This window comes from Triturus cristatus, chromosome 1_1 (genome assembly GCF_964204655.1).
Source record: "Triturus cristatus chromosome 1_1, aTriCri1.1, whole genome shotgun sequence".
Classification (NCBI taxonomy): Eukaryota; Metazoa; Chordata; class Amphibia; order Caudata; family Salamandridae; genus Triturus; species Triturus cristatus.
The window spans coordinates 18,462,021-18,477,036 of NC_140579.1; the positions used below are offsets into that span (position 1 = coordinate 18,462,021).

Here is a 15,016-nt window from a genome sequence, read left to right on the forward strand (position 1 = left end):
AAACCTCTAACCCTCCTTCCCTCTTAACCTGCCCCACTCTAACCACCCTTGACCATTCAGAAAGAGTTCTTACCAAGGACAATCAGGTCTGCCTCCAGCTAAAAAACAATGTGCATTGGTCCGACTTTGAGCTAATGTCGGAAAACGAGGTCTTCAGTATAATCTCTAACCTAAAACCTCCCTCCCACACTATGGACCCCATCCCATCCACAATCATAAAAGAACTTAACCACACCATTTCCCCTTTCTGGACTAAAATCATCAATGCCTCTCTCACCTCAGGCTGTGTCGCAGACTCCCTTCAACTTGGACAAATCACACCCATTCTCAAAAAACCAGGGGCCGACCCCAATGATCTCAACAACCTCAGACCCATCTCCAACCTCCCATTCCTTGCAAAAACATTGGAGAAATGCGTTCTCCACCAACTCAACAAACACATTGATGAGTTCAACCTCCTCGACACCTTTCAATCTGGTTTCAGGAAAGGCTGTAGCACGGAAACAGCTATGCTCAACGTCTCGGACGATATTCACAAGGCTTTAGATGAAGGTGATGCCTGCCTACTCATCCTTATTGACCTATCTGCGGCATTCGACACAGTAAATCATCCAGAGCTTCTGGAGACCATGTCGAAGCGCTCCGGCATCAATGGCACAGTACTAAAATGGTTCACCTCCTTCCTTCAACACCACTCGCAACAAATTAAAATCAACTCCTGTCTCTCGAAGCCAACAAAAGTCACACTTGGGGTACCGCAAGGCTCGATCCTCTCCCAGGCCCTCTTCAATCTTTTCATGGAGCCCCTCACAATCATCTTGAAAAAAGCTGGAGTGAATTACCACATTTACGCTGATGACACCCAAATCTATTTCAAAATCAAGTCTCCCAGCAACATCCGACACCTCAATGTCACTCTAACCGAGATCCAAACTTGGTTCAACGCTAATCACTTAAGCCTCAACCCAGATAAAACAGAACTAATCCTTTTCTCTCCAAAAAGTAACCACCGTCCAATCCAAGAGTGGCTCAAGAATCTGGCCGCCCTAAACTGCCCCATCGTCCTATCCGACTCAGTTAAGTCTCTAGGCATCACCCTTGACAAGAGCTTATCTTTGGAGGACCACATCAAAAACTCTGCAAAAAGTGCTCTTTTCTCTCTAAAACACCTCAATAAATTGAAACCTTTTCTGCCCCATGATGACCTCAAGACAGTAGTCCAATCCCTAGTTCTCGCTAAAATCGACTACGGGAACGCCATCCTAACAGGAACTCCAAAAGCTCACCTAGCCCCTCTAAGGGCAGTGTTGAACATGGCCGCTCGACTCATATCTGGAGTAGAAAGATTTGAACACATCACTCCAGCTCTCAACTGGCTTCCCATGGAAGGGAGGTGTATTTACAAGCTGGCCTGAATCCCACACAAAACCCTTCACTCTCCGGCCCCTAACTACCTGAACAAACTGATAAGAGCAGGTCAATCCAGAACGCTGAGAAGCTCCAACTCACTCCTTCTTATTCCTCCAAAATTGAAAAAGAAAACCACCCAATACCGATCTTTCTCTGGCAACGCTCCCAGGATGTGGAACGCTCTCCCTAGAGTCCTCAGATGCAACCCCTCCTTCTCCTGTTTCAAAAGGGACCTGAAAAGCCATCTCCTTAACAAATACTTTCCTGACCAACGTCAACTAACCTAGACTTCAATATCCGAGTTTACTCCTCTCTCTTGACATTCAAGGATAGTTGGTGACCGGACTGTGTTAATCACCTTATCTTCCATGCTGTATTTTTTTTATCCCTGGTTTTGCTTCCTTACTGCCTGCCTACTATGCAATGCAATTTCCGTCTGTTTTTCTTTACAGTATGTATATAAAGCGCTCTGATACCTACGGGTCAAGCTAGCGCTATATAAAACTTCTAAAATAAATAAAAATAAATAAAATCTCCCCGTGCCTGAATGTGTAATGTAAATACGGTGCTATGTAAAGCGCTCTAATACCTTCGGCTCGAGTTTGCGCTATATAAATATGCAAAAATTTTAAAAAAGGAAGTAGAAGTGACTTTCTCAGAGTGCAAATGAGGTTCGGAGTGCTTTTGGTAGTCCGGGGACCATTCAGAAGAGGTGTCCAAAATACAGGTCTTCTTCGAAAACGACAAAGCTCATTGACATGCAAATGGTGTTTTAAAGACCCGTGAAGTACTCGGTGCGGCTGTTGTGTGCCCGGGAAGCTGACACACGACGGGGGTGTGGGGGGCTGAAGCAGAAGCCCTTTAAGCACAATGGGCTTTGCACGCCTGCAAGCACCATGTCTCTTTCCCTGCCTCAGGCCCGGATTTCGCGCCGCTCGCGTTTAACAAGCATTGGCATAGCCAATAGGTCTCGCCTTTGGGACCTTATAAGTGTTTAGCTATGCAATAGTTGCATAACTAAATAGTTATAAGGTCCCAAAAGCGAGACCTATTGGCTATGCAAAGCGGTCGTGTGGCCGCGAAAGTGAACGTGATCGCGATCAAACATCAAAGCGGCTGCTAAAGTGAAAGTAATCGCGGCCGCTTTGATGTTCTCAGTGGCCGCGGGGCTCACTGAGAACATCAAAGCGGCCGATATATGATCACGCAGGCTGCCAAATGGTGCCCGCGCCCGGCGCACATGCACTGTAGTTGGCGGCCTGAAAGCACTAGTTTGCACTTTCAAATCCCCCATTTACAAAAGCTCTCGCGAGAGCAGCGCTAAAGCGCTGGCTCAGGCGAGACCTAAAAAGCGGCGGCGGGAAGGGTCTTGTAGGGTTGTCTCACAGTGTGCGCGATAAATGCAGGACACTGCGCGCTCCGGGTGACCATCGTGCGCGCGCGCGCAAGTTGGTTGTAACAGTGCGATGAAGCTCCCTCGGCACAGCAGACGCCCCTCATGCCGCGGTGGGCAGAAGTCAGGGGGCAGCGGGTCTATTGTACGAGCTGGGGCTGTCTTCGAAGGACTAAGAACTTTACACGACGAAACTCTGGAGGCAGGAAGAGGTCACCGCACGCACGCTCATTACCAAAAGGGAAAGAGTTTCAACATGTAGGACCGAATGGCTCCACGCTGCGCGCTCCCGCAAGTCAATCTGCACACGTGCACGGCAAAAGTGGGACAGTGACGCCCTGTGAGTGACTCCCCATCACTGCCCGGCGCGACGTCATCTTCTGAGTATAAATGACAGACAGAAGCCAACAGAAAGCAGGACCCGCTGACAGACCGGCGCCAACTGTGGAGCCCCCGACTCTTCACTGACACTGCCCCAGCCCTGCTGACATGAGTCCCCTGCGCCGCCTCCCGCTGCTCTGCTGCCTGGGGCTCCTAAGAGGAGAGGAGCCCCGGGGCCCCCAGGGTGAGTGTCAGGGAGCCTGGGAGGGATGGAGACCTCCAGCACTGGGGGAGCACTGAGACTGCCCCAGCCCCGCCGACATGAGCCCCCTGCGCCGCCTCCCGCTGCTCTGCTGCCTGGGGCTCCTAAGAGGAGAGGAGCCCCGGGGCCCCCAGGGTGAGTGTCAGGGAGCCTGGGAGGGATGGAGACCTCCAGCACTGGGGGAGCACTGAGACTGCCCCAGCCCCGCCGACATGAGCCCCCTGCGCCGCCTCCCGCTGCTCTGCTGCCTGGGGCTCCTAAGAGGAGAGGAGCCCCGGGGCCCCCAGGGTGAGTGTCAGGGAGCCTGGGAGGGATGGAGACCTCCAGCACTGGGGGAGCACTGAGACTGTCCCAGCCCCGCCGACATGACCCGCCTGCGCCGCCTCCTCCCGCTGCTGCCTCGGGCTCCTGCAGGGAGCAGAGCCCCGGGGGCCCCAGGGTGAGTGTCAGGAGGGGCACCCAGTGCCCTAAGGTGGGAGGGAGACCCCGGGGGAGTGTGACGGACCCTGGTGGTGCCCGGGGTGAAGCTGCACAGATGCTGCTCCACCCCGCCGACATGCCCCTAAAATCAAAATGAGTTTAATTAAGTAGGATAATTAAAGACCGTCGTTGACGAACAGTGAAAGGCAAGTAGAATCCAGGAATTAACCACTAGTGGAAAAAAATCAAACAGTATTTCCAGGATAATTCACTTAACATTTTGGCGAAATGCATTCATAACGCTGGGAGGGCACGGGAATCAAGTTCAGGATGTGCGGAACCAAGCTCAGGATGTGCGGGGTGAGGGGGGTGTAAGGACGAGGGGGGGGGGGGGGAGACAATATGCAGTCCTACCACAGAGTCGATACCTCCCGGTTCAGGTAGCCGAGAACATGGCAGCTGAACAGTGAAAGCACCGACCTGATTTCCCCGATACATTTTTATTGCAGCCGGCCTCGCCAGAAGCAAGGGTGCGGGTAATAAGGTGAAACCGAAGAATCGAGCTGCCACCCCTTTGAAGCAGGGCGGGCAGTGGAAATAAAGCCAAGGACAGTTCCTTGCCCCTCGTGCCCTGTTCAATATTTCAATTAACTTAGAAAGCAGACAGACGGACAACAACACTTCTTGCCAGTGTCCCGACTACGCATCTCACAGAAAGTGTTAATAGTGTCACCTTAACCCTCACAATTACATCTAGAGTGGGAGACACACGTCTGGGGGTGGTCATTCCTTCGTAAGAGGAAATCGGCAACACATTTAAAATGCGTTTTTTATTTACACTTGTTCTTTGGACTATTTAAAAATGACGGCTAAAAAGCAGCTTTAGGGGATGTTGCTTATTTTGACAGGAGAATACCGGTCAGGTGGGAACCCTGACTGCGCATGGCTATGGCTGGCAAGCAAGAAAGAATAAATGCTATTGTGGTGATTACAGCAGTATAATACTTGTGCCTTTTTAATTCCAGCAGGCACTATTAGGCATGTGTTGCTTCTTATTTGAGTGCAAAGCTGAGACGGACTCCTCGACAGACCGTTGCTTTTCTTAGATGCCAAGAAGAGAGGACGTGCATCTCCTGTCCGGTTTGGATGTTGGTACCGTGGTCCTTTTGAGGCCAGGAAAATGGGAATTGCTGCCCGAAGCGGTTCATGCCCTGAGCCCCAGCCCTGTGTTTGTGCACACAAACTCACAGAACAACTGTTATAACCTAATTAAAACTGCTGGAAGCTGACACCCTCCCCCTCTTAATACAAACCATTGTCGCGACATAATAAACAGGGGCCTCTAACAGAAGGAACGACACATTTACTGCAAACATTGAGAAAGGAAAGCCTACCCCAGCCATGCCCTTGACCAGTGCAGGTACTCATTTAAATGGTGCGAGTGGGCGGGGCTAGGGGCGGGGCTAAGAACAAGACATGCTGATGCCTATTGACTTCAATAATAGTTGCAGCACATACCAAAACACATGACAAATGCGTTTCTATAAATAAAACAGGTTAATTCGTTACATAAAACGACAGCCAAACGCGGTAATGTTTGAACATTTCCTTGTTATATAATATTTGCAGCTTCCTTACTGTTATTTGCTGTTGCTTGGCACAACACAATAGATTCTCGAGCGCACACACACACACACACACACACACACACACACACACACACACACAAATCAAGGAGACGTGCACACACAAAGCATCCCACACATTTCCTTTAATATACCTCCCAACAGTGTATCGAATCTCTCTTTCTCTCGCTTTATTCCTCACACAAAAAAGCACTGGCAAACAGACAAACATAAGCCACTCACACAAAAGAATTAAAGGATTAAAGCCATTTTAACATCGGTACCTTCCTTTGCTTTCTTAATTGCGCTGTCACCGGGCTGCCTCGATCTTGTGTTTGCAACACAGCACGTTGGTGAATTGCAACACAGCAGGATGGTGAACACCGGACGTTATGCAAATGAGCCCACGCTGAATAGTTCAGCAGGGGCTCAGCTCACCAGTCACGGCTACAGAAGTGCCTTGGCTGTCAGTCCCATCACCAGCACAAGCAGCCAATGCGCCTACCGTTTATGAGTACCGGTACTCTCATTGGCAGCAGAGAAGTGCCGGTACTCAGAGTGGTAAAAAAAAGAAGTGCCGGTACTCAGTACCGGTGAGTACCAGCCCATTTAAAGCACTGCCCTTGACGCACACAAGTCCGCATCCCCCCCTAGTCCAGTTACTGGTCTCTGTCTCTCAAACTAGAATCCTAAATGAAAACAGTTTCTTAAAGGGCCGGTATTGTGTTTTTTGCCATTGTGCTGGTATCAGTGATTTTATTTGTTTCATGCTTTGCCTGGTACAGTTTTTCATGGTTGAATGCGCCTTAGGGCAGAACCCACAAGTAAAACCCATCTGTTTAAACCTGGCCGCACACTTGCATACTCAGAGTGTGCCCTTTAGGCTCCCTGGGCAATATTTCAAGTCTGCACTTTCAAAATTACTTTGTGAACCGCCATGCTTTCTCATATTTGCTTTAAAATGCACCATTTGTCCTCTGTCTGTCTGTCTGTCTGTCTGTCTCTCTCTCTCCTTGGGGGGAGGGCCAACTCCCCTTACGACAATTGTGCTTGTGCGCCTCACTCATGATGTACCACTCCAAAACTTTCACGCCTCACCAATTTCAAATGTCACCAGCCGCCACTAACTGGATAGAGCTAAAGAGACCCCCTCCCACCCCCACTGCACGGACCTGCACCCACTCAGGGCTCTCAGAATCCCTCTTAACTATAGAGTGCATCCTTCTGTACCCCCCAATGCCACCGAACCGTGAGACGTACCCCACCCCTAATGTCACCCCGCCCCATACAGCGCTTAGAAGCCTGCCTCTACCTTTCATACACTTTACACATACTTCGACTGCACTTCATTCAATAAAGACGTACTTTGTTTTCCTTCCTTGTAAAGGCGCTGAACCCCGCCGTGTCCGCATCCCTGAGGGGTCCCCCTTCTTCATCCCCACAATGAACCTGACGTCTGCCCTGGTGATGTGGAGTGGGACACACGCCCCCGAATGCAGAGGGGCCCCCATCATTACTGTGCTGTATGAAGAGCCCTGGTCGTTTAAACCTGCACTTGGGGACCGTGTCCGGAAGGGCCTGTCTGGTGGCAGCATCGTCATCGATGACGTATCGAGGCAGGATGAAGGGTTTTACACCCTCTGCACCAGCTCCTCTCAGCCTCTACTGGTGATCGAACTGGTGCTCACTGGTGAGTTCACGTCTGAGAGTCAGGATTGTGCATGGGAGAGTCCAGTTATGTCCGGGTCAATTACACACAGGGCATGTACATGTATGTGAGGGTCACTTACACACTGGGCATGTACAGTTATGTCAGGGTCACACACAGGACATAAACAGGTATGTCAGCTTCACTTACACATAGGGCATGTACAGGTATGCGAGCTTCACTTACACACAGGGCATGTACTGGTATGTTAGGGTCACTTCCACAGAAGGCATGTACTGGTATATCAGGGTCTCTTACACCCAGGGCATGTACACATATGTCAGGGTCACTTACACACAGGGCATGTACTGGTATATCAGTGGCACGTAGAAACACAGGGCATGTACAGGTATGTTATGTTATGTTAACCAAAATTTATATAGCGCACAGTTGCCCCAGCAAAGGGGCGTCCCGGCGCTTCTAGACAAGGGAACGGCACATAAGCAGCCAATGGACAAGCCATGATAGTACTAGGCATCCAAAGAAAACAGGAAGGTCTTAACGGCCTTCCTGAAAGTCAGAAGTTCATCAATGGCGCGAATATGGGAAGGAAGTGAGTTCCAAAGCTTGGCAGCGAACACACTAAAAGAGCGGCCCCCGGCCCTAACCCGTTTAAAACGTGGAACTGTAGCCAGATGTACCCCTGAAGATCTTAAGGACCGCGATGGTACATACGGCAAAATAAGATGTTCCAAAATCTGGGGGGAAGAATGCTTCAGAATTTTAAACGAGATACAGAGAGACTTAAACTTAATCCTCTGACAGACAGGGAGCCAATGAAGTCCATAAATAGATTTTTTGGCCGAGCAAAATCTTGGCAAGCCGATCAAAGCCCTGGCGGCTGCGTTTTGTACTCGTTGGAGTCTACAGAGTTCTGCCTGATTGACTCCAAGCAAAAGGGAACTCGCATAGTCCAACCGAGATAGGATAGTGGCTTGTACAATAAGCTGCCTGGTTGGAGCGTCAAAGAATTTGAAAATAGGTCTAAGCCTACGAAGAATCCCGAAGCACATGGCGGCGATTTTCTTAGTATGAGGAACAAAACTAAGTTTGGAATCTAGCCAGATGCCAAGATTTTTTACCTCAGTGGCAGGAAGGGGGGTAGGGCCAAGCTCAGATGGCCACCAGCGATCACCCCATAATTGGCTCTGATTGCCAACAATCAGCACCTCAGTTTTTTTGGCGTTCAGTTGCAAACAATTGTCTGTCAACCAACTGTCCACCGACCTAATTCCATCACAGAACTTGGTGGCCTCTAGATCAGACGCCCCACTTATTGCAACCGCCAGCTGCGTGTCGTCAGCATAAGACACCATGGTCAGATTACATCGCTTGACGACAGCAGCCAGCGGCTGAACATAGATGTTAAAGAGTGTGGGGCTAAGAGCTGACCCCTGCGGAACACCCTGTGTGATGGAATGGGGTTTAGGCTGGTAAGGAGGGGTAACGACCCTGAAAGTGCGACTAGATAGGAACGATCGAAACCATTCGAGTGCCACGTGATCGACACCAGCCTCAACCAAACGCTGAAGTAGAATTGCGTGGGAGACAGTGTCGAACGCGGCACTGAGATCCAAAAGCACTAGAGCCGCCGTTTGACCAGAGTCCACCAAAGTGCGCAGGTACTCAACCATAGAGAGAAGCGCGGTCTCAGTACTATGGCCGGGACGAAAGCCATTCTGAGAAAGATCCAACATATTGGCAGAATGGATATGGTTACATAAGATAGTATTAACATAGGCCTCAGTCAATTTTGCCACCCAAGGAAGGAGAGAAATGGGACGGTAATTCTCAAATTTTAGAGAATCGAGACCAGGTTTTTTCAAAATAGGCATCACCTGCGCTTGTTTCCAACTGTCAGGAGCAGGGCCAGATTTCAAGTATAAATTTACAAGATCACAGAGCGGAGGAAAGCATAAAGTTGCGGATTCTCTAAATTGAGCAGGACGAAGAGGATCCATAGGAGAACCTGATTTAACTTTTGCTGCAATTTTATAGAATTCCTCCATCGAGAGCTCCAGGTATGAGTTATGTCAGCTTCTTTTACACACAGGGCATGTACAGGTATGTCAGGGTCACATATACACACAGGTCATGAACAGGTATGTCAGGGTCACATACACACAGGGCATGTACAGGTATGTCAGCTTCACTTACACAGAGGGCATGTACAGGTATGTCAGGGTCACCTATACACCCAGGGCATGTATAGGTATGTCAGGGTCACATATACACCCAGGGCATGTACAGGTATGTCGGCTTCACTTACACACAGGGCGTGTACAGGTATGTCAGCTTCACATACACACAGGCCATGTAGTGGTATGTCATTCACCTACACACGGGGCGTGTACAGGTATGTCAGCTTCACTTACACACAGGGCATGTACAGGTATGTCAGGGTCACATATACACACAGGTCATGTACAGGTATGTCAGGATCACATATACACACAGGTCATGTACAGCTATGTCAGGGTCACTTACACAGAGGGCATGTACAAGTATGTCCGCTTCACTTACACCCAGGGCATGTACAGGTATGTCAGGGTCACTTACACACAGGGCATGTATAGTTATGTCAGGGTCACTTACACACAGGACGTGTACAGTTATGTCAGGGTCACTTACACATTGGGCTTGTACAGGTATGTTAGGGTCTCTTACACACAGGGCATGTACTGGTATGTCAGGGTCTCTTACACACAGGGCATGTATAGGTTTGTCAGGGTCACTTACACACAGGGCATGTACAGGTATGTCAGCTTCACTTGCATACAGGGCATGTATCTGTATGTCAGGGTCACTTACACAGAGGGGATGTGCAGGTATGTCCGCTTGACTTACACACAGGCATGTCAGTGTCACACACAGGGCATGTACAGGTATGTCAGCTTGACTTGCACTCAGGCATGTACAGTTATATCAGGGTCACTTAAACCCAGGGCAGGTACAGGTATGTCAGCTTCACTTGCACACAGGCCATGTACAGGTATGTCAGCATCACTGACACATAGGGCATGTACAGGTATGTCAGCGTCACTGACGCATAGAGAATGTAGAGGTAAAGTCTGCTTCACTTATACACCGGGCATGTACAGGTATGTCAGGGTCACATATACACACAGGTCATGTACAGGTATGTCAGGATCACATATACACACAGGTCATGTACAGCTATGTCAGGGTCACTTACACAGAGGGCATGTACAAGTATGTCCGCTTCACTTACACCCAGGGCATGTACAGGTATGTCAGGGTCACTTACACACAGGGCATGTATAGTTATGTCAGGGTCACTTACACACAGGACGTGTACAGTTATGTCAGGGTCACTTACACATTGGGCTTGTACAGGTATGTTAGGGTCTCTTACACACAGGGCATGTACTGGTATGTCAGGGTCTCTTACACACAGGGCATGTATAGGTTTGTCAGGGTCACTTACACACAGGGCATGTACAGGTATGTCAGCTTCACTTGCATACAGGGCATGTATCTGTATGTCAGGGTCACTTACACAGAGGGGATGTGCAGGTATGTCCGCTTGACTTACACACAGGCATGTCAGTGTCACACACAGGGCATGTACAGGTATGTCAGCTTGACTTGCACTCAGGCATGTACAGTTATATCAGGGTCACTTAAACCCAGGGCAGGTACAGGTATGTCAGCTTCACTTGCACACAGGCCATGTACAGGTATGTCAGCATCACTGACACATAGGGCATGTACAGGTATGTCAGCGTCACTGACGCATAGGGAATGTAGAGGTAAAGTCTGCTTCACTTATACACCGGGCATGTACAGGTATGTCTGCTTCACTTACAGGACATGTATGTCAGGGTCACTTACACAGAGGGCATGTACATGTATGTCGGCTTCACTTACAGAGGGTATGTACATGTATGTCGGCTTCACTTACACAGACGACATGTACAGGTGTGTCGGCTTCACATACACAGAGGGTATGTACAGGTGTGTCGGCTTCACATACACAGAGGGTATGTACAGGTATACACTTACACAAAGGGCATGTAGAGGCATGTCAGGGTCACACACAGAACATGTACAGGTATGTCTGGGACCACACAGGTCATGTACACGTATGTCATCTTCACTTACACACAGGGCATGTACAGGTATGTCTGGGTCACACACAGGGTATGTACAGGTATGTCAGCTTCACTTACACAGAGGACATGTACAGGTATGTCTGCTTCACTTACACCCAGGGCATGTACAGGTATGTCTGCTTCACTTACACCCAGGGCATGTACAGGTATGTCAGGGTCACTTACACAGACGGCATGTGCTGGTTCAGGGCCGGCTTTAGGGCGGTGCGACCGGTGCCACCGCACCGGGTACTGGCATCCTGGAGGCGCCGTGTTTGAAAGTTTATTATGCTTTTAAAGCACCTGCTGCAGCGTTTCTTTCCCCCGGCAATAACCAGGCCTCACATAAATGTCAAGGTAACTCGTGTGATTAATTATCTTCCTGGAGAGAGATGAGCATTTTGTATAGTTGAGGTTTTGACTTCGGTGAAGTTAGTGCAGAGGGTTAATATTCCTGCTGCAAAGAACGTGTACCAAGTAGATTACAGAGTGGATTACAGAGTGGGTATGATGTAAACAGATCAGCAGGTTACTGCTTTCAAAAGAGACATATTTTTTGTTATTTGCAATTTAAAACTTAAAGTCCTAGTATAGAATAGTGAGCTATTAACTTTCATCCTAGAACTGCATACACACTGCAAAGTATACATTATTAGAACATTGATTAATGTTGCAGAAAGGGATAATTTGGCTAGAAATCGATTCTTATTAAAGAAAACTCCCAACTATGCTGTTTCTTTTTCGACTCCGAGTTTGTGCTTCTCCACACCAAGCACTCTTAAACTATACTGCCTACCAGTGTGGATGACATGTGACTCCTACACTTTTAGGGGCATATTAGCAAGGGCTGGAGATATAATTATCGCCGCTTTAGCGTCCGTTTTCGGGCAATAAGCGGCAATAATTATATCGCAATATCAAGGACACGCTAGTGCGTGTTTCTTTTGATGTAGAGCCCGTTTTTTCACAGCCTCACATCGCTAATGAGATGCAAAGGAGGCATGGCTGTGAAAACACATGAAAATATCGCGATGGCAGCTTCGCGATATTAACAAGGAGGTGCAGCGATAAAAATAAATAAAAATCACCCTACCTCTGCCTTAATGCTGGAATTTAACGTCTGTTAAATTCCAGACTAAGGCATACTAATAATGCTAGGTGGATTATGCTGATACGACCACAAGGTCGTATCAGCAATGTTATCGCTGTTTTCCATGGAACAGTTCCATGGTAAACACCGCTATCGCTGAAATATTGCCGCCATAGCGCTATGTATTGTTAATATAGCGTTATCATGGCAATAATTTTCAGCGATAGCCAGCGATAATATTTCTACCGCTATGTGGGGCCAGTTAATATGCCCCTTAGTTCTTTGGCTTATGTAACATTTCCTATACACTGATTTACACGGGTATGATTGATTGTCTGTGTAATGTGTGTGTGATGCAAAGTGCTCGGACACCCTACACTGGTATGAGTGGCGCTATATAACTAATTCAATGCATCTGACAGAGTGTGGTTATGGAGACTTGGGGGCATATTATCAAGGACGGCGTTAAAAATTATCACTGGTTTAGCAGCAGAAAACTGCTGCTGAAGAGGCGATAATGGGCTTGATAAAATGCCCTTGAGAATTCCAATAGAAGTCCATGTTCTTGTGTGAACATGGGCTTCTTTTGGAATTATCCAGGGCATATTATCAAGCCCATTATCGCCGCTTTAGCGGCAGTTTTCTGCCGCTAAACCAGCGATAATTTTAATGCCATCCTTGATAATATGCCCCCGAGTCACTGTTAAAGGGTGCTAGTGAGAGAATCCGTGGTGGAGGTGGTCATTGGGGGGGCGCCAACAAACATTGTCGCACAGGGCACCACCAGCACTAAACCCGGCCCTGTGCTGGTTTGTCAGTGGCACGTAGAAACACAGGGCATGTACAGGTATGTCAGTCACCTACACACAGGGCGTGTACAGGTATGTCAGCTTCAACTACACACGGGCCCTGTACAGGTATGTTAGGGTCACACACAGGACATGTACAGGTATGTCAGCTTCACTTACAGGGCATGTACAGGTATGTCTGGGTCACAAACAGGACATGTATAGGTATGTCAGCTTCACTTACATCCAGGGCATGTACATGTATGTCAGGGTCACTTACACAGGGGGCATGTACAGGTATGTCTGCTTCACTTACACCCAGGGCATATATTGGTATGTCAGCTTCACTTACAGGACATGTATAGGTATGTCAGGGTCACTTACACAGAGGGCATGTACAGGTATGTCTTGGTGACACACAGGACATGTATAGGTATGTCAGCTTCACTTACACTTACAGGTATGCCTGCTTCAGTTACACCCAGGGCATGTACAGGTATGTCAGCTTCACTTACACACAGGGCATGTACAGGTATGTCGGCTTCACTTACAGGACATGTATAGGTATTTCATCTTCACTTACACAAAGGGCATGTACATGTATGTCAGGGTCACTTACATAGAGGGCATGTACAGGTATATCGGCTTCACTTACTCAGAGGGCATGTACAGGTATGTCTGGGTCACACACAGGACATGTATAGGTATGTCGGCTTCACCTACACAGAGGGCATGTACAGGTTGTCTGGGTCACACACAGGACATGTACAGGTATGTCTGCTTCACTTACACCCAGGGCATGTACAGGTATGTCAGCTTCACTTACAGGACATGTATAGGTATTTCAGCTTCACTTACACACAGGGCATGTACATGTATGTCAGGGTCACTTACACAGAGGGCATGTACAGGTATATCTGGGTCACACACAGGACATGTATAGGTATGTCAGCTTCACTTACACAGAGGGCATGTACAGGTATGTCTGGTTCACTTAGACCCAGGGCATGTACAGGTATGTCATTCACCTACACACAGGGTGTGTACAGGTATGTCAGCTTCACATACACACGGGCCATGTACAGGTATGTTAGGGTCACACACAGGACATGTACAGGTATGCCAGCTTCACTTACACACAGGGCATGTACAGGTATGTCTGGGTCACACACAGGACATGTATAGGTATGTCAGCTTCACTTACATCCAGGGCATGTACATGTATGTCAGGGTCACTTACACAGGGGGCATGTACAGGTATGTCTGCTTCACTTACACCCAGGGCATGTACAGGTATGTCAGCTTCACTTACAGAACATGTATAGGTGTGTCAGGGTCACTTACACAGAGGGCATGTACAGGTATGTCTGGGTCACACACAGGACATGTATAGGTATGTCAGCTTCACTTACACTTACAGGTATGCCTGCTTCAGTTACACCCAGGGCATGTACAGGTATGTCAGCTTCACTTACACACAGGGCACGTACAGGTATGTCGGCTTCACTTACAGGACATGTACATGTATTTCAGGGTCACTTACACAGAGGGCATGTACAGGTATATCTGGGTCACACACAGGACATGTATAGGTATGTCAGCTTCACTTCCACAGAGGGCATGTACAGGTATGTCTGGGTCACACACAGGACATGTACAGGTATGTCAGCTTCACTTACACCCAGGGCATGTACATGTATGTCTGCTTCACTTACACCCAAGGTATGTACAGGTATGTCAGCTTCACTTACACACAGGGCATGTACAGGTATGTCGGCTTCACTTACAGGACATTTATAGGTATTTCAGCTTCACTTACTCAGAGCGCCTGTACATGTATGTCAGGGTCACTTACACAGAGGGCATGTACAGGTATGTCGGCTT

At 48.4% G+C, this 15,016-nt stretch overlaps 1 protein-coding gene and 1 long non-coding RNA gene across 2 annotated transcripts in view; one reads left to right on the plus strand and one right to left on the minus strand.

The window, feature by feature from the left end:
* LOC146869158 (uncharacterized) overlaps positions 1-5,830 on the minus strand; it is a 143,892-nt gene extending 138,062 nt beyond the window's left edge. Inside the window, exon 1 of the long non-coding RNA XR_014981346.1 lies at positions 5,716-5,830. This is a non-coding gene — a long non-coding RNA (uncharacterized LOC146869158). The remainder of the gene's footprint in view (positions 1-5,715) is intronic.
* LOC146869159 (uncharacterized) overlaps positions 3,578-15,016 on the plus strand; it is a 140,625-nt gene continuing 129,186 nt past the window's right edge. Inside the window, exons 1-2 of the mRNA XM_085653403.1 lie at positions 3,578-3,674; positions 6,819-7,121. Coding sequence (XP_085509529.1) covers positions 3,599-3,674; positions 6,819-7,121 — 379 coding nt within the window. The 5' untranslated portion in view covers positions 3,578-3,598. The remainder of the gene's footprint in view (positions 3,675-6,818; positions 7,122-15,016) is intronic.